This window comes from Polyodon spathula, chromosome 8 (genome assembly GCF_017654505.1).
Source record: "Polyodon spathula isolate WHYD16114869_AA chromosome 8, ASM1765450v1, whole genome shotgun sequence".
Classification (NCBI taxonomy): Eukaryota; Metazoa; Chordata; class Actinopteri; order Acipenseriformes; family Polyodontidae; genus Polyodon; species Polyodon spathula.
In genome coordinates this window covers 34,373,721-34,394,579 of record NC_054541.1, presented here as the reverse complement: position 1 = coordinate 34,394,579, position 20,859 = coordinate 34,373,721, and the positions used below count along the sequence as shown (strand labels likewise).

General features: G+C 36.5%; 1 protein-coding gene across 5 annotated transcripts in view; it reads right to left on the bottom strand.

The window, feature by feature from the left end:
* LOC121319849 (regulator of nonsense transcripts 2) overlaps positions 1-20,859 on the bottom strand; it is a 38,721-nt gene that overhangs the window by 16,168 nt on the left and 1,694 nt on the right. For all 5 annotated transcript variants that reach the window (XM_041257715.1, XM_041257714.1, XM_041257712.1 and 2 more), the window contains exons 3-16: positions 20,385-20,750; positions 19,118-19,897; positions 18,691-18,851; positions 17,589-17,783; positions 16,475-16,630; positions 16,123-16,226; positions 15,828-15,913; positions 11,982-12,090; positions 10,776-10,889; positions 6,074-6,190; positions 4,131-4,316; positions 3,334-3,537; positions 2,686-2,961; positions 2,210-2,393 (exon numbers count right to left, since the gene is read on the bottom strand). In XM_041257715.1, the coding sequence (XP_041113649.1) occupies positions 2,210-2,393; positions 2,686-2,961; positions 3,334-3,537; positions 4,131-4,316; positions 6,074-6,190; positions 10,776-10,889; positions 11,982-12,090; positions 15,828-15,913; positions 16,123-16,226; positions 16,475-16,630; positions 17,589-17,783; positions 18,691-18,851; positions 19,118-19,897; positions 20,385-20,749 (3,037 nt within the window). In that variant the 5' untranslated portion in view covers position 20,750. The remainder of the gene's footprint in view (positions 1-2,209; positions 2,394-2,685; positions 2,962-3,333; positions 3,538-4,130; positions 4,317-6,073; positions 6,191-10,775; positions 10,890-11,981; positions 12,091-15,827; positions 15,914-16,122; positions 16,227-16,474; positions 16,631-17,588; positions 17,784-18,690; positions 18,852-19,117; positions 19,898-20,384; positions 20,751-20,859) is intronic.

Here is a 20,859-nt window from a genome sequence, read left to right as displayed (position 1 = left end):
GGTTCTGACTGCAGGCCTGGTTTGTGTTTTCATACAGACTTAAACACTGCTTGACTAATACAAATAAGTCACACTTATCCATTGTGGATTTCACACAATATTCAGATTATATCATAACTTAAAGAAAGTGACTCCCTGTCAAGTATTCAATTTCCCAGAATAGAATTATAGAATAAATGTACAGATGTGCTTATCACAGTGCTTGATAATGGTACAGTAAATGCTGCAGATTGTCTTGCGTGTGCTAGTATTTATTCTATTCTAATAATCATTTAGAATTTTCTGTATTAGTTATATATTCATTTAATATTTAGTAATCGGATTGAGGGTGACTAATAACCTTTCCCATGTGAAGTCATGGAAGTTTCTGTAGAAGTTAGGTGCCAAAGCTTTGCTATGCAAGCTTTTATACAGTAGAATTGTTACTCATTAACTTCCTTGTTAAAGTATTTGACAGGGAATGTCTTTATTTAAGTTATGATATAGTCTGAATATTGTATGAAATCAGCTACAGTACAGTACCTAAAATGTCCACTCACAGCTATATATAATAAATAGCACTATGAAACTGTTTTTCCTTCAAGTTTTTTTTTTTTTTTTTTTTTTTTTTTTTAAATTTAGCAATAAGTAATTGTATTTATTTGGTAAGAAAAAAAGGTTACTTCATTAACTTCATGTAATAACTTCTGGTTTTATTATCTACTGTCATGGATGTGGTTTTTATGCCATACTGGATCATGAAGGACTCAATGTTCGAAAGGCTGCGACCTGTAGCATAATGCTTCACCAGCCTTAGCCAGCTGTAACTGCATAACAATGATATTTTTTTTGCATCACAACAATCATCCAAAAATGATGCCAGTAACTGCATTTAACACGATGAAACTGAACTTCAAAAACAAGAAAATGTTTGAATGCAAAAGGTGCTGCACTGCTTTATTTTGAACACAAATATTTTAATCTGCCTTTTAAAACAAAATAGCATATCAGAGGTAAAAATACCAAAACTAAACCCTTGTTCTTTTAAACAGCAAGTAAATGCTGCTTAACATTAACCTGCTCTGATCAGAGATTACTCTTTTGATCAGCATTATGAGACTCCAGCCAATCAAAACACAGCACAAATCCCAAAACCATTCGGTTGCACCGCTAAACATGTAATTATAGGCACACACTTACTACAGCCCCGACTGAAAGCTGTGGCACTTAACTATGGTTCAGTTTAAACACGTCACATCTCAGTTTCACTGAAGTTCCCTACCTTAGTGCTGCTGTGCTTTGCTGGGCCAGCCGCTTTACACAAATTTAACTGCAACCACACAGAGGGAAGATAAACCACGTAGGCGTTCATCATGATAAATGCAGTATTATAACAAAAATAATACTAATAATCAGTATTGGGTGTGTCTATCAACAAACACTGTTACCATGATATTATCAAATTATCGTCCCAACACTACTTCAATGATAAAACACAATAGGCCTTAGAAGTTAAAGAAATTAATGATTTACCTTTAGACCAACATTAGTAACTGTGACTACATTTATGTGACAAACTAGGTCAAGAAACTAATGTACAACACGTACAGTGACCTGAAAAAACAAACAAACAAAAAGCAAGAAATCACCACACCTAAAGAATGTTAGACCTTCACAATGAGAAACTAAAATAAATAAAAATCCCATTGTAGGCTAAGCAATTATTCAGAAGAATGAAAAACATTTGGTGAAGCAACACAAAAGACATACCTTTTTATCTGGAAAAACTAGGCTTCTAGAACTTTTCTGTACAGTACATTACCTTAACCCTTCAGGAGAGCTGTGAGTGCACAATGTTGTGAAACATGCTTAAATGGAGCTGAACCTGTCACTACCCATTTAAATATGTTGTCACAGACCAGCACCATGAGACGTGTAACAAGACATGTCTTTATTCCAAGATGACATATTCCCTCTGGTAGAAATATTTTGTTTTTTCAATACCCAATACATATTTTTCAGATTTAACCTTTTTTCCAGAATAGTTTACAACATCAAGCAACATCAATAAGCAAAATAAGACCTATGATAACAGACTATACATAAATATATTTTCCTACTTTTTTGTTTTTTTAGTGTGTTTGTTGTAAACACTAAAGGGTGTTCAGTAACACTTTAATTGGGCACCAATTATGTGAACTATTCTGTAAAACTACTGGAATGTGCTCACCTAGTTTAACCAGGAACTCACGCTCCAAGACAGTCACCTGCCGAACAGCCTCTTCCAGAGAGCAACACAGTTTCATCTTTGGTCGCAGCAGCTCTAAGGTATCACTGAGCATGTAATCAATATCAATAGGGAATGGGTGGCCTTCGGTCCAAACATCCAAACTCTTCTTCCACCAGATATAACGCTAAAACAAAAACACAAATCCAACAGACCAAAAAAAAACTCCATCATCACCGTCAATCATGAATTAAACAGGATGATAAACATTTCCTTCTGGTGTTGGGGTACTTTGTGTATTTGCATGTATTAACAGGACAACTCCTGACCATTCTACATCAGTCAGAAATACATTCCGGGAAATGGCAATAAGTTTATCCTCTACTTTCAAAAGATACAATAAATATGTATAGCATCAAAATCTACTGCCATTTTAACACAAATTTGTCAGAATATATCACACTGTTTTACTTGCATACCTGGAAGTAGATAAGAAAGCAGTCAAGTTTTCTTTTGCTTGATCCCCTGTCAAAGTATTGTCCACATGTATCCAGAACAGTACAAACCAAACGGATTCGGAACAGATGCTCTGGAGGATCTAGTGGACTGGCAGTTCCATCAGGACTTACACCAAATGAAATAAAGGAATACAAAGTCCGGAAGATCACTGCTGATTCTACCATTCTATAGTTGTACAATTCCCCCAAAAATTTGGCACTGCTGATTCGTCTTTGATTGAACTTGGGCTGATTAACCTGCAAAAAAAAAAAACCCAAAAACAGTATGATTTTACATTCTGCATTTAAAAAAAAAAAAAAGAAAATAGTCAAACCTGTACTAAAGAGTACAGGCTCATTTTTAAGTGTACAAAAGGGCTTGCGATTCTGCTTTTTTCCATGAAAAAGTCCCATCTGTCTGCTGTGACCACTCTGAAGAACATCAATAATTACTTACCATGAAAGACCACACACTTATTACTTTAAGCAAAAAAACTGAATTTACGAAACTCTAATTTTTTCTATACCGGACCACGTTATGATATATTTAGTAAACCAGCAAAGTATATGACAAATAAGCAATACATAATTTTTTCCCTCAGGAGGACAGAATATAAAAAACAAGTTCACCTCCATTCCCAGTCTGATGTCCTCAAGCACCCCATCCACCACATGGATGCCCACATCCTCCTGATATGCCACCAGCCCTGCTAGCAGGTTTGCTACACAGTGGATGCTGTTGTACTTTAAATTCCAGATGTTAACCATACAACAGATTAAATAATTTTTTGCCTCTGGTTCCTGCCAGGGCAATTTTCTCATCTGTCGTAGCACCTAAAATCAAGAAAGATAAACATTTGTTGACTCATTTCCTTTGTCTTGTCCTCAACGCTTGCTTATTAATGGTACTTCAGATCCTACTCAGCTGACAGGTTTAATTATTAGAACCTTGAGGTCAAAATGGTGACTAGTGTTTTGGTTTGTTGAGACTGAAATTGCAGTATGTGAAATATGATAGGTCTGACCTTTGAAAACGAAAACTATTGTTCCCATTTGTCTGTTATCTACTGAATTTTTATGTTTTTAATTTTTTTATTGTCCACCATTACAAATTGCCTAAGGATATGACATGGAATAAGGTCTAATAAACCTCTCTGGTATGTCTATATATAAAATAGATGACAATTCTGGCTATATTTTATTAGCCAGTTAAAGCAAAGACAGTCTAAATTAAAGCAGTTACCATCAGATGACATAATACAAGTTTATATTAAACAGTTCTTGTATCTGTGTTGAACACTATGAACAAGCTGTCCCAGTGCATACCTGTATAGGACTGTATTTTTTATCTAAATGGATTATCTGGCAAACGACAGCCTGATTACTTTTTGCAATACACCTATTTATATATTGTCTAATGTTTTTACCTTTTCTGTGGTGACTTTGGACAGGTCCTTGTAAAGGAGTTTGCGAATATACTCTTGAAGTGGTGGTCGCTTTCTCCTCACAGTTTTTTCAACTGGCGGTGGGTTACAATAATAATATGCATTCTCTACCATGGTGACATAGCGTGCATCTAAGTGCATGGCTTGTTTCTTCCGCATCATTTGTTCCTGCACAAACAGTGTAAATTAGTATCTTGGTTTTGTGACCATCTAGCTACGTAACTGGCAGTTTCAGACCTGATATCGTGCTTCTATTCCAATCTTTTATGACAGAGGGGCAGAAAGCCAGAACATACAATTATCTCTTTGATAAAGGAATCCTATTGCCCCAAACAAATACTGGAATGAAGAGAAATCTGTCAACACAATTATTTGGGTACCAACCAAACCAAAGATGGAATAAAATACGTATTTGAAAAGACTCAAAGAAAATTGTAGACAAAAACACAGCATTTTGAATTACACCCCAATAGCATGACAAGGGGCTATTGTGTTATATCTAAAGTGATAAAGAGGTTCTGCATTAGGTTAATGGAAATAAACTGCTAGCATTCAGAAACCTCTTTTGTGGTAACAAATAAAACATACAAAGTATACATGTTATGGTTATTATGTTTCTCTGACTCTTCAACCTTTTATGTCCTTGAAGGAGGTTTTTCTATTTGCACTTGGGATATTTAGAAAAAGGGCTTCATTGTCTCCAACAATGCAGCTTTTTGAGACCTCAGTTCCCTTAAAACCCTTCATTTAAATCCAAAATTCCAAACAGACAATAGAATCCTCAAGCTGTAGAAACACAACATACACCCATGTTAAGCATTGTCTTTCTGAATAGGTAAAAGGAAGAATAAATAAATGATAACATGAAACACTACCTGTTACATGACTACACCGATAACTGCTCATTGAAACATTCATCAAAAAAAGGATTATATATATATATATATATATATATATATATATATATATATATATATATATATATATAATAACATGATTTGAGTGTTTATGTTATAGAATAATTATAAGCACTAAACTGTTCCAAATGGAAATAACCCAATAGATAGAAACTTAGGAATGTACTGGTCTAGTCCAACAGGGAGAAATGCAAGTGCTCTTCCAAAGAGGAGGAACCAATAATGACAACCCCAGTAAAATGATTGTTGCGATCTATGAATTTTTCTGTTATTGATATGTAACACATTAAAAAATGGCTCCTTTTTTTTGTCTGCTCAAAAGAAAATGGTTCCTTGCATTAAACATTTCCTTCTGTTATTATATATTTGATTATACATGAGCTAATGCATAACTTGAACCAATTTCACCAGAAACTAAAGAACTGATTTCCAACAGTTTTCAGGTCTCCTAATTAAAAATAAACTTCTACCGACATAATATACAAATGTTTACAAGGCAATACGACAAAATATTTGAAATATTATCTGCCATTGGTCAACTCCAGTTATTTATCTATTTTAAGTTCCCCAGCCCCTTGAAATGTACTTTAGCCTTTAGAGCTTCCTCAAATTGAATCAGTTTTCCTGCACCAAGGTCCAATGTGTTACTTCAGAGGCCTGTATGTACCTGCTGACAGCACTCTTGTGTTTTATAATTTTGGGAAATGTATATATGATTTGCTGTGTTGTCCTCGAAAGCAAGAGGATTCACCTTAAGAACAAGAACATTTTAAAATAAAAAACAAAAACTTTTACAGAAACTGTTAATCTACAAATGTGTTTTTTTTTTTTTTATAATAAATGTACAGTTGGGTTTTTACAATCAATTTTTTCTTTGCTACTGTGGCAGAAATTACTGCTTTTACTGTTTATCCAAAGCACATTTTGGACTTAACATTTGATACATACGGTTATATTATACAAAAAGCAAAGCAATACACATTACATTAACCTAAGCATCTAGCTTACCAAAAGGACACTGGTCCTCAAGTGGGATTCTGGTGTCCTGAAGAGAAATCGTCCAGATGTCTCCAGAAGTGTACAGGCCATTTCAATGTGGTGATGAGAGAAGTCAGATAGTAACATCTGTGTAAAAATAGCATTGAGAATAACGGCCTAAGTGATTTTTGTTTGTTTTCAACAAATCCTCAGCAATTATCGATAAAAGCCTGAACAAAAAATACATTTGATGGGGGATCCCGAGTGGCGCATCCAATAAAAGCACTCCGCCCGGAGTACAGGATGCGCCCTACAGCTTGGAGCTCGCCAGTTCAGACCTAGGCTATGCCACCGACAACCATGGACGGGAGTCCCCAGGGGCGGCGCACAATTGGCCAAGCACTGCATGGACGGGATAGGGGTTCAGTCGGCTGGGCAGTCCTTGGTTCACCGCACACCAGCGACCCCTGTGGATGGCCGGGCGCTTGCAGGCCGGCCTGTACACAATTCAGAACTGCGTGGTCCTCCGACGCTGTAAGTTCTGAATACGGCTGCATGGCGGGCTTGCAGAGCGAAAAGAGCAGATGGCACTCACTTCACAGGACACAGGTGCTCGCCCTTGTCTCTCCCAAGTTAGTTCAGGGGTTGCAGCGGTGAGCCAGGTTGAATAATAATTGAACATTCCAAAAATTGGGAGAACAATTGAGAAATTAATAAAAATTGTTTTAAAAAAAAAAAAAAAATGATGTAGTGTACAGTATAACCTGGTTTTAGTATTACCTTGGGTGTAACAAACATTAGGTACAAATTAGCCATTTATGAGCATGATGAAAAATTTCCATTAAATGCATATTCTATATTCTTCCTATCATTACTTTTTGCTACAGTGGGTCAAAATACCAATAAATGTTAACATATGTTAAGGTCTCAAATAACTATATAAACTGTCCAAGCTCTTTACTTCATCTGTAATCAGGACAAATACAACATATGCTTCCCATTGCCGAATTCAGACTTTGTCTAGATAGAACTTGTTCTGGAGGATCAACCATTCACTCAAATTACAACCAATTAATGTGTCACAAATCAGTTTTGTAATCAGTTACAATTATAATAGTTCACCTCTTGTCAACTCATGCTAAATGAACCTCTGCTGCTCAAACTGGCCTATTTCTATCCCATGAAGGGTTGTTCTAACAGAATCAACATGTACAGAGGCACCAAAATGTTAATACAGTTTGTAACTTCTGACATGAACTGCATTTAAGTGCATTATATATATATATATATATATATATATATATATATATATATATATATATATATATATATATATATATATACACACACACACACACACACACACACACACACACACACACACACACACACACACACAGCCTTGCAAAAGTATTCAGACCCCTGACCAATTCTCTTATATTACCGAATTACAAATAAGAAAAATAAAAAACTGAAATATCTTGCTTGCATAAGTATTCAACCCCTGTGCTGCGAAAGCTCCCAGTTTGCACCGATGAAAGAAAATCCCTAACGAGGACACAACTACCTTACCATTGGCCTCCACCTGTGAACCATTAAAGTTGCCGTCACATTTTCTGGATAAAAACCCCACTGTTGAAGGATCATTGGTAAGGCTGTGAATCAGAAGGAAAATGAAGACCAAAGAGCATTCTACAGAAGTTAGAGATAAAGTAATACAAATACATAGATTAGGGAAAGGGTACAAAATAATATCCAAGTGTTTGAATAGCCCAGTGAGCACAGTTGGATCAATAATCAGGAAGTGGAAGCTGCATCACACCACCCAAGCACTGCCAAGAAAAGTCCATCCCTCAAAACTTAGTGCTCAAACAAGGAGACTTGTGAGAGAAGCCACAAAGAGGCCAACAATCACTTTGAAGGAGCTACAGAGTTCAGTGGCTGGGAGTGGAGTAATGGTGCACCAGTCAACCATATCAAGAGCTCTGCATAACACTGACCTGCATGGGAGGGTGGCAAGAAAGAAACCATTACTCAAAAAGTAGCATCTGAAAGCACGTCTGGAGTTTGCCAGAAAGCATGAGAGTGACCCAGCTGCGATGTGGGAAAAAGGTTTTGTGGTCAGATATGACCAAGATAGAACTTTTTGGCCAAAACTCAAAGCGCTATGTGTGGCGCAAACCTAACACTGCCCATGCCTCAAGACACACCATCCCTACAGTGAAGTATGGTGGTGGCAGCATCATGCTGTGGGGATGCTTCTCATCAGCAGGGACTGGGCATCTTGTTTCAATTGAAGGAAGAATGGATGGAGCAAAATACAGGAAAATACTGCAAGAGAATTCAGTCCACTAAAAAACTGAAGCTTGGGAGGAAATTTACCTTTCAGCAGGACAATGATCCCAAGCACAAGGCCAAAGCAACACTGGAGTGGCTCAAGAACAAAAATGTGAATGTCCTACAGTGGCCCAGTTAATGTCCTGATCTAATCCCATTGAGAACCTGTGGCACTATTTGAAAACTGTGGTCCACAAGCGTCGTCCAACCAACCTGAACAACCTGGCGCAAATCTGCCAAAAAGAATGGGCCAAAAAAATCTCCGAAACTGTGTGCAAAGCTGGTACATACTTACCCCAAAAGACTTAAAGCTGTTATTGCAGCGAAAGGTGGCTCTACCAAATATTAATGTGTGGGGGTTGAATACTTATGCAAGCAAGATATTTCCCAACATAAAACCAATGTCACCTTACAATAATTGATTTTGCGTTTAAGTGTTTTAAAATAAAATATTGAACAGAACGAAATTTCAATGTACCATTTGTAATTCAGTAATATGAGAGAATTGGTCAGGGGTCTGAATACTTTTGCAAGGCACTGTATACACACACACACACACACACACACACACACACACACACACACACAGTGCCTATAGAAATTCTACACCCAGAATAGCCCAGAATTAAAATGCATTAAAAAGTTTTATTTTTTTTTTTTTTTTTGGGGGGGGGGGGGGGGGGGGGGTTCCCATTTATCTACACATCCTACCCCATAACTTCCAAGTGAAAAAAATATTCTAGAAATTTGTAGAAAAATAATTACAAATAAAAACTGAAAAAGCTTGGCTGGATAAGTGTCCACACCTTGTAACAGCAATCCTAAATTAGCTCAGGTGTAATTTGCCCAATCGCCTTCAAAATCACACACCAAGTTAAGTGGCCTCCACCTGTGTTAAACTGTAGTGATTCACATGATTTCAGGATAAATTCAGCAGTTCCTGTGCATTCCCTCTGCTGGGTAGTGCATGTCAAAGCAAAAACTCAATCATGAGCACCAAGGCGCTTTCAAAATAACTACGGGACAAAGTTATGGAAAGGCACAGATCAGGGGATGGGTATAAAAAATATCAAAGACCTTTAATATCTCTTGGAGCACAGTCAAGAAGATTAAGACATGGTAGGTGTACGGCACCACCAAGACCCTGCCTAGATCAGGCCGTCCCTCCAAACTGGATGACCGAGCAAGAAGGTGACTGATCAGAGAGGCTACCAAGAGGAATGGCAACTTTGCAAGAGCTACAGGCTTTTACGGCCAAGACTGGTCAAAGTGTGCATGTGACAACAATAGCCCAAGTATTCCACAAATCTGGCTTATATGGTAGGGTGGCAAGGAAGGAAGCCATTACTCAAGAAAGATCACCATGAATCCCGTTTGAAGTATTCAAAAAAACACACTGTGGCAAAAAGTTTTGTGGTTTGACAAAACTAAAATGGAACTTTTTGGCCTAAATGCAAAGCGTTATGTTTGGCGCAAACCCAAAGCTGCGCATTACCCAAATAACACCATTCCTACTATGAAGCATGATGGTGGCAGCATTATGTTATAGGGATGTTTCTCATTGGCAGGGGCTGGGGCACTTCTCAGGATAGACGGGAAAATGAATGGAGCAAAAGTATAGAGAAGTCCTTGAGGAAAACCTGCTGCCCTCTGCAAGAAAGCTGAAACTGGGACATAAGTTCACCTTTCAGCATGACAACGACCCAAAGCACAGAGCCAAAGCTACACTGGAGTGGCTAAGGAACAAAAAGGTAATGTCCTTGAGTAGCCCAGTCAGAGCCTCAACCTAAATCCAATCTAAAATTTGTGGCATGACTTAAAGATTGCTGTCCATCATCGCTTCCCAAGGAACCTGACAGAGCTTGAACAGTTTTGTAAAGAAGAATGGTCAAATATTGCCAAATCTAGGTGTGCAAAGTTGGAAGAGACCTATATCAACAGACTCACAGCTGCAATTGCTGCCAAAGGTGCTTCCACCAAGTATTAACTCAGGGGGGTGGAGACTTATCCAATTACAGTCATTCAGTTTTGTATTTTTAATATATAACTTTTTTCTCCTTTCCCCTTAACAACGTGGAGTATTGTATTTAGAGAAATCTGCATTTAAATGCACGAAACTCTGATGCACCGACACAACAAAATGTGAAAAAAGTTATTTCATAGGCACTGTATGTATGTATATATAAGGCCAGGTTTCATGTCATGGGTCACCAACACATTTTGTATACAGTGTTTATAAAACCAAATATGTACCTCAAATGGTTTCTATAAAGTTTTGGCACTGTGATGGCAGCTTTGTATGCCTACTGACATGAACGGTTTCATTTTTCAAGCACTATACCTCATAAACCAATAACTTAAACATTTGTTGTAAAAAGTAAATTCAGCCACCAACCTTTAAACAATGAAGAGTGTCCGATTTAGAAAACATCTTGAACTTTGTCAGCTCTCCTATAAATCTTACAGTCTTGTTTTTTGTTTCAATATTGATCTGGTCCTTCTTCCGTACCTAAAACACATAAACATTTTTTTTTTTATAAAAAGAGAAAACCAAAACTAGAATTCTACTACAATAGGGTATTTTTTTCCAAATTTGCAAATCACGGATAGTTTTCTGCATTGCATGACAAATTAACACCATACACCTGTCTAAATGTGCACTTGACTTAACAGGGCTCTCCCTAGGAATTCTGTACAGCAAACGGCAAAACATTATAGCTGAGCACTTTTAACGAAAAAATAAACTTGCCTTACCTTAAATATATAAAATGACAAATAATTTTAATAATGTGTTGCCTTTCACTGACTATATCTGGTTGTGTTTTTTTATGTTCTACATTTTCTTTTTCATTAGTTTTTTATTATGGTAAATTACCGTGCTAATTTGACTCGGGAAAGATAACATAGGTCTAATGCGTCTACTGAAGTTCACCAAAAAAAAACAAAAAAAAAAACTGGTAACCTTTCACTTCCTTTTTAGCTTAATTACTGAGCTTACTGCTTAATTTAAATTGTTTTCTTTATGTTAAGTTTTCAAGGCTGTAACAGGGCGAGCAGCCCTGTACAGTATTTATTTTTAGAACAGGGTTTCCCCCTCCACCCATGTGCAGTTTATTTTGTGTTTTGTATTATGATTTATTTATCTGTGTTTATTATGCATGTGTATAAATGTCAGCGAACGGCGTGTGTTTGTTATTGTATTTGACGATGAGAGCTGTGTGTTTGTTTTTAAAACCTTGTGGTAATGTGTGGCTGTTGGCTAGTGCGTTGTTAAACTAGCCAGCAGTCGCACATAATTAATAAACTCCTGCAGATTGTGGCCGAGGGGTAATAGAATAATTACTAGCTAGTTAAACCCCCCAATCCTTATTTTTAAAGGCACAGTAGCATCTGCAAGACGGGTGGATCGGGTTCTTTCAGCCGGGCGGCGACAGACACTTGCCTGGCCCCATCCAATTGAAAAAGCCTCAGGAGAACCCTGTAAGTTTCACATGACCCAAGTACATTTTTATGACAAAATTTTTGGTTTATCAACAGAATTTTTAATATATGTACGTGTGTGTTGGAAATAATCTGGATGGAAAAAAGATTAAATACTCACATGAAATCTGAAGTCTCCTTTTAGCATAGAGCATAGGTCCTCTGCAACATCAGACATGCAAGGATGCAATGTAGCAACAAGGCGAGCATAAAACGGAATCAAATCCAGCCTGTGAAAATGACAATTTTCAATTAATTGGTCAAATATATACAAGGTTATAAACCAAATATCTAACCGAAATGCAAATACTGGTTATGACCAGTTCACCGATCGACTGACTCCTTTACAGTTTTAACCAACCTACGATAGTTTGCAAATATACAAAGGCATTTTGTAAATATACAAAAGGTTTTTTTTTTTTTTTTTTTGGCTCAACCCAACAATCCCTGTTTTTAATGTCTAAAACTCCTTTTAGTATGTGGGTACCCCCAAAACATTTCAGCTTTTTCTCCTTTTGGTGTTTAAACTGTAAATGACTAGTCACTGCATATTTTGAGTGCTCCCTTAAGAACACGTGCCAATGATCAAGGCTCTGTTTTCTTAAAAAAGGAAACTTTACAGATCACTTTCACAGGCTAATAGCCAAAACAAGGGAAGAGCACAAAGAAAAGGGGACAAAAAAATCTTTAATTAATTCAGCCCTCTCCCTGGAAGGTGATACTGAGTTAGCAACGGTCCTTTGTGCACTTCTCTATTTAAAACCATATTGACTAAGCAAAGTCCATTAAGTTGCAAAGTAAACTTAGACAACAGAGAGAAATAAATCACTGAAAAGTGAAGAGCTGGTTGCAACCAGGTCAAAATAAGTAGAACAAAGGATTGCTTTTATCCAAAAATCTGAACATTGTAACATAGGAGAAAGTACCATAACAGCATTTCCAAGTGGTTACTATTCAGATTAATTAGGTTTTACTCAACAAGGATCACATTTGGAAGATATCTTTACCTATTACAAATAAGACAACAAAGAGTTGACATCAGCCATCTTTCTCACAGTGAACATGATCAGGAAACTTTGGAGATCAATCTGTGCCATTCCAGTTTACATATAGCAGGGCCGTAAATAAGACTCCTATTACATAGCAGTTTCACCCATTCAGGTGTGTCTTATTAAACATAGTAAAGCCAGCAATGGAAGTCTTATTCCCATCCCTGTACAGTTAAATGTTATGTTGTCCTTTCTCAAGTTTTACTCAGCACCTTGGTACATTCAGTACTTTATTTGTAACTATTGAGAAATAGCGCAGGCAAATCACAAAGAATGTTATGCAAAGAGGCAGAACCACATTACACGTGAGTATTCAGATGTGCATGCAAGGCATTTAGGGCCAGCTGGTGCCTGATCAATGTCAACATCTCCCATCTGGAAAGGAAAATGACTAATAAGAGAAGTTGATGGCTGCTATGGATTGTGCCTGGCGTTGATTACTATGCACAATAACAAAACACTGAATGCAGGTAGTGAGCAAGGTGTGTGTCGCCAACAACTGTGTATTAGGAGTTATGCAGGGTGTGCCACCCACCATATATATATATTTTTTAAATTCAGTACTGAAAGTAACCTTATCATGTAAACACCCCTCCCCTCCCAGAAAAACCAAAATACCTCAAAAATCTGGTTGAACCAGTTAGGTAAGATATTAAACACAAGATTAAAATCCATTTTGGTACTACTCATTAGCACCTGCAGCATTCACACCTGTATCTTTTTTCATTTAAAATATTTATTGTGCCTTTGCTTTATACTTCTACTTTAAGTTCTCTGCTTTCTATATATTTTTGTCTTATGGTCTATCTCAAGGCTGTCCAACAGACGACTCGTTAAGCCCCTCTATCTGGCTCTTCAGATTTAGAAGGCTCTTAATGATTGTTTATGAAAAGACTACAAAGACAATCCGTAGTTTTTGGTACAAGCAAGTGCAGTCTAAACGCAAATTTAAGCATATATTTTTCATAGATAAATCATGTTATTTGTGCTTATTACACGCACAACTTCAGTATTATAACAGATTACCTTGACGTTTTGCCAGTCATAGTGTAATATCACCTCTGTTTGGCATTTCATAGCAAAAACTAACCTCTGCTGGGGCAAATAACATGACTGACATGATAACAGATTATTCACTGCACTGTGGAAGGGCATAATGTTTAATGTGAAAAATAAAAAATAAGCAACTAAATTAATTTAATAAATAGACTACTTAATACAGTTAATAGAAGCACTGTATACATGAAATATGCCTATAGTGTCTGATTTTCAGTTTTAACCGATAAAACTGATGAAACCTCCCCCAGCCCCGATGCAAAAAATGAAAATTGGTGTATATCCAATAAATCACCAGAAAAACACAGGAAAGATTGCAATTACTAGAAGCGGAGGATTGTTCTTGCTTGCAAGCTTGAACACTAGATCACAGTTCCACCATAGGGTGTATCTACATGATCATGGAATATAAATGAATAAAAAATAGCGTCTAAATGTAAAAAAAAAAAAATAAAAAAATGCTACAGCACACACAAACCCCAGAAGAATATGGTCGTCATCATAAGGATTTCATTGTGGAAGACAGCAAATGAAAGAAGGTACAATTGAAGTGTGCAAGCACTGTCTAGTTCATACATATTGTGACAGAAAAAAACAAACAAGAACACTGGAAAGCAACCGAAAACAATAACTTCAAACCGTATAAAAAGCTATTGCCCCCCCCCCAAAAAAAAAAAAAAGATTTACATTAAACTCGAAGAGAGTTAAAAATAAGCACTGAAGCTCTAAATATAGGCCAACTGAAAATATTACATTTATTTTTTACTCATTAGCCATGGCCTCTGTGACTTCACTCGTGGCTCGTGCAGTGGAAGAAGCCAAGGCTAACTAATAAATTGAACTTTTTGGCCAAAATGCAAAGCGTTATGTTTGCCGCAAACCCAGCACAGCGCATCACCCAAAGAACACCATCCCTACTGTGAAGCATGGTGGTAGCAGCATCATGTTATGGGGATGTTTCTCATCGGTAGGGACTGGGGCACTTGTCAGGATAGAAGGGAAAATGAATGGAGCAAAGTACAGAGAAGTCCTTGGGGAAACCCTGCTGCCCTCTGCAAGAAAGCTGAAACTGGGACAGAAGTTCACCTTTCAGCATGACAACGATCCAAAGCTCACAGCCAAAGCTACACTGGAGTGGCCAAGAAACAAAAAGGTAAATGTCCTTGAGTGGCCCAATCAGAGCCCCGACCTAAATCCAATCGAAGACTGAAGATTGCTGTCCATCAACGCACCTCAAGGAACTTGACAGAGCTTGAACAGTTTTGTAAAAAGAATGGTCAAATATTGCCAAATCTAGGTGTGAAAAGTGGGTAGAGACCTATCCCACCAGACTCACAGCTGTAATTGTTGCCAAAGGTGCTTCCACCAAGTATTAACTCAGAGGGGGTGGAGACTTATCCAATTATGATCTTTTAGTTTTGTATTTTTATTTTTATTTTTTTTATAATATAATTTTTATTTTGTATTTTTCTCAATAAAAACATTTTTTCCCCTTAACAGTGTGGAGTATGGTGTGTAGATAAATGGAAAAAAAAAAAAACAAAATGTGAAAAAACTTCAAGGGGGTGTAGACTTTCTATAGGCACTATATATATATATATATATATATATATATATATATATATATAATGTGTGTGTGTGTGTGTGTGTGTATGTGTATATATAATGTGTGTGTGTGTGTGTATGTGCGTATATTATATATATATATATATATATATATATATATATATATATATATATATATATTTTTTTTTTTTTTTTTAAAAAAAAGATTTAAAACTAAAAAAAAAACATAAAAAAAAAATTGAATTGATTGTTCAATGCCTTTGTTATTTTTCTACCACTTGTAAAAACAGTATTACCGCTGCCTTGGAACTGTGAAAAGGGCTCGGACAAGCTTTCTTCTGTTAGATTTGGTGTTCATATTCATACAGAAATCCATTGCAGCCTGTGGAAAACAGTGCAAACAATTTATTATTATTCATTTGTGAAGTGTTCTTAATTGTGCAAGATATACAATTAGAAAAAAAAAAAAAACAAGTAAAAAAACAAAATTTATTACTCAAAAAACAGATTACTCGTGGAAAGCATTGCTCCAAGAGGTCTGATTTTTTTTTTAAAGAAGGGAAAAAAGGGACTAAGCAAACTAAATTGCACCTTGTCTATCAAGTCTCTGTTGACACAGTTGGGTAATTGTTGAAGAAAGGCATCCACTATCAACTTCAGATGGGAGCCTGTGCTTGTCTCTTCATCTTCTTGTTCTAAAATAAAATAAATAATGGTAACAAAACAATCACTTTATAGAATAAAACTAGAATAGCAAACCATCACTGATTTGAATGCTCATCTATAAGATATACTTTATATATAGACATGCTTTTAGATATTTAACAAGCTAATGTATTTATCACATAATAAAACTTGTGTTATAACAACAGTGGAGAAATTAAGAGTTGCCAGAGATGATGCTGCTTGCCAATCGGATCTGCATATTTCAAGTAAACTTCACCTTGTTCATCAAGTAATTTCTTTGTAAGGTCATCTGCCTCTGCCTCATCTACTGCTTCCATCTCCAGAGTATCGTCATTAATATCCAGCGTCTCCAGCTCCAGCTCCAGCTCTTCTGTACTTGGCACATCTTTGTTATCCTTCCCATCTTTAACTTCTGGTTAAAAAAAAAAACAACACACAGCAGTTCAACATGCACAATTCATTGCATTTTAAGTGATAGAATACTCTAATCAGCTTACAACAAGTATACATGGTAGACCACTTTTTACAGAGACCTTTTTATGCTGGCAATAAGTATTGGAAGTAGTGGAAGACTTATGGCTGATAACTAGATTCTTTTCACCTTGTTCTTCTTATACAGAATTGCTTGCTTATATCCACAATCTAATCAGATTCAAGCTACCTTTTTGAGTACTTGATTTCAAAATCCTGGATATATCCTGCAGTTTTAAGATGGAATCAAATTTGGGATATCGCCATTGATTCTTGATGTAGTTTGTCATGTAAATGATGGACAATTGTTTTCCAATTATTCATTAAATTAAATTACAAAATCATTAATTAATTGTACATGTAAACTGACAGTCACAACAATTTGATTAATTTTAATTCCGGAAATAAAAATGCATGCTTCAACAGAAAATGTCTTTAACATTCAACAGAAATATTTTTTAGTTGACTAAAAGGTAACAAAAACAAACACACCTTTTCTATTATATAAACTGTTCAAGCAGGTTTGCCAGGTTTGGTAACATAACAGCCAGCCCTGACTTCTTACAAATACTTCAGATTTCCTCATGACATCACTGGAAGTTCTTTTTAGACATAGTCCTGTCTAAAGTTGTATTCTTTAAAAGCTTAGCTGTGTCATTTTAAATATGTTTCTAAATATAACTGATCAGAAGGGTTTGTATCCAACTACCTTTTCTTTTTCAAATTAAGCAATTCAATTTCACAACACGACAACACTGTCAGCGCTTTGCAAACTCAGTATTGTGTTTAAAATAATGAAAATATTCAAAACTAGTAGACCCAGAAAGCAGATGTTGTGGTTATCATGGAATTTAAAATATTTCAGAACATTTTTATACATTTAGAAACCCTATGAATACCTTTTGCTTCTTCCTTGTTGTCTTTGTTCTGAGAACTCTTCTCATTATCTTTAAACAATATTGCAGGTACAAAGGCTTTCAGATCAACCATATTTTCATAGAAGTTGCGTGCGTCCTCGTCCTCCCAGATTCCTCCTTCCAGGTCATACTCTCCAGGCTTGCCAGGAGTAAAGATGTCAATGCCAGGACCATGCTCTGTGAAGAATACATTTCAAACAATTTAAGAACATTAAAAAAAACAAAAACTTATGAATACACAAAGACAATAAAGACCAACAAATCAGCCTCTTTTGGTTGATTTTTATATCTTCACTTTCACGCTTTGTCCTCTTCTTTCTAGCTCTCTTTTGAAACCATTTATAGAATGCAATATCCATTACATAGTATTCCATAAAATAATTTACACTTAGTACTAAACTTTCTTAAAGTAATTGTAAAAAAAATTAAATAAAAAATAAGCACTGAATAGTAAAACGTCATCATACAGAAAGAAAGGTTTACTTAAGTGCTTGTAAAAACAGATTCATTGTAATATAGAATAGTCCAGTAATTAAATCTGTATTTGTTAAATCAGGCAATATTTTTGTAGTAGCCTAAATCACTGATAAACTAGAAAAAGGAGCCACCTAGTGGTGTCAATGCATACTGTAAATTGTAGAAACCGGAAGCAAGTTATGAGGCCTTACTAAGAAGACAAAATGTAATAAACTGCTGTTGCTTTCATAAAATATCCACTAGCAATCAATAATGTGTTTCTCCACCCATTGACTGGAACCATTTAATGCTTATTTACTAGATTAAAGTTTAAAATATGGCTCTTCAGCTCTTAAAACAGAGGAAATGGCACTAGGCAGTACCAATTCCTACCCAAGTCAAGTACCTGAAATAGCTGGGATCAGTGAGATTCAGTTAGTTTGTAAAAATGAAAGCAATGAGAATGCCGTTATCCAAACAGAGTGAATAAAACATGTTTCTGAACATAAATCCCCTACCACCATATACAAAATAAGAGCCGTCTCTAAATCCATTGTACATAAATACCACATTCTAATACTTTCAATAACGTGTGCTAATACACAGATTCACTACGTGAAGACACTACCTTCTTGTACAGTTTTATCTTGTGGAAGTTCAGGCATGTTTTCATCCAGAAGATCTGACAAAGACTGAGTGTTAGCAAGCAGCTTCTGATACGATGTGGCAAACTCTTCATATTGCTTGTGTCTGTCTTCACTCAGCTCCCCCTTGGAATGTAGAATACGCCTGCACAGATACACAAGAATCCATATATCAGAATCTCAAGGCTTTACACAAATAAAATATATAAATACAATTTGATGTATTACAGCTAATATAATGCAGTTCATGTTCATTATCTCATTTCAGCCATGAACACGTCTGATCATTAATAATAATAATAAAAATAATAATAAATAAAGTACACCAAGTTGTGCATAATAAAGCTGTAATTCTTTCAAGGGTTTCTGGTGACACATGAGTGCTTGCAGACACATAAATAATGCAATCACCTGTTTTGTCTCTCTATGTTCTGCAACTCTCTGTGGTCTTTCTTCAGGTGTTTGGTCAGGGAAGTGAAGTACTCCCTTAGCAGGTTCTGGAAGGGCTGCTGCTTCTCAGAATTGATGATCTCACTCAAAGGGAAACTCAAGCCAAATTTCTCAGCAGCCAGTTTCACCTTCCTGGGCACCAGGCCAGCAATGTCATCCCCACAATGCTTGCAAAAACTGATCACCACTGAAACATGCATGTGCGTCTCACGGTCTGTGTTGATGATGTTTTTCAGCTGCTCATAGATGAGGGACAGACCCTCTTTATCAGTAAAAATCCCGACAATCGTCAACTCAGCGATGAATCTGAGATCAGTTCTCAGCTTGCTTACATTGGGAGTTTTCTCCTCTTTTCTTGCTTCAAAGTGCTTTTTCCAGGATTGGAGAAGCAAAGGGGCAAATTCAGCATAGCGCTGGTGGAAGAGGGAACACAGATGAACAGCACAGTTAACATCAGATATTTTTAACTTTGCTTCCACAATGGAGCCAACAGCCTCCGCAATGTACTTGCTGAGGTTGAGGCTATTGAAATCATTGGAGAGAGAGTCTCTCTGCTGCTCTGTGATAGTTTTCAGCTTCTTGACAAAGGCAGTGTTCTTCTTGAGGCTAGAATCAAGCCTGCTGAAGAAGGTCTCCTCAGGACGGCCATCCTGGGCATTCTGGTTCTTGTTGCGAAGCTCTTTCCTGGATTGGTGGCGCTCCCACGCCTCCTGATGTAACTGATGTGCTTCTTCCTTTTCTCTAAAACAAATAGAGAAGACACTGAGCAAGACTTTGAATTTGTTATTTCATTTATTAAGTTTGAATATTTCTACATTTCTCTCAAATAGACCACCAAAGAAAAATTAAGTAAACATTATACACCAAGATGTTTGCAGCAAGTAAAAGTCACATCAAAATAATTCTATACATTAAAAATATATTATAACGCATTGAGCAGATAATTTATTCTGGTTCAAACTTAATCAGTTTAAACTAACTACATTCCAATATGACTACTCTTATATGTATGCAAAGCATTAGGTCCAATTTTATTTACCCTATTTGTTTTTACACAGCAACAAGAAACGACTCATGCAGGGAGGAACTGGTAAAATAGCACTCTAAGTGGTCTACTAGTTTTAATATTCACAGTTTCTCCTTTTAGAAACAGCCAGGGTAAACCTTGCAGTAGTGTAAACACAGGGCCTAGGCCTAGGCAGTATTTACACGTGAACTGAGCTCTTACTTTATTTGCGCTGCTTCATCTTCACGCTGTCTTCTTTCTTCTTCTTCCTGCAGCCTCTTCTCCTCCTCCTCCTGCTTTCTTTTCTCTTCCTCCTCTTTCTTTTTCTGGTCCTCTTCAGCTTTCAGCTTCTCCTCTTCTTTTTTCTTCCGCTCCTTTTCTTCCTTCTTACGCTTCTCTTCCTCCAGTCTCCTCTTCTTTTCCTCTGCAGCCTTCAGATTGTCCTTCTTGCTGCAAAGTTTAGAATCATCCTTTCCCTTCTCCCTGGTGGAAGCAGGTCGCCTATCTCCACTCTCTTTGTCTTTGCTGCTGATAGAACTTGCCTCTTTCTCATCCATGTTTACTGACTTTTTGCGTTCTGCGGGCATACTGTAAAAAATAACAAACAAAAAAAACTGTAAGTTGCATTTCTGTATTAAATACTAAGATAAATACAAAAGTGACTAAGAAATGTACACCACATATAAGCCATACCCTT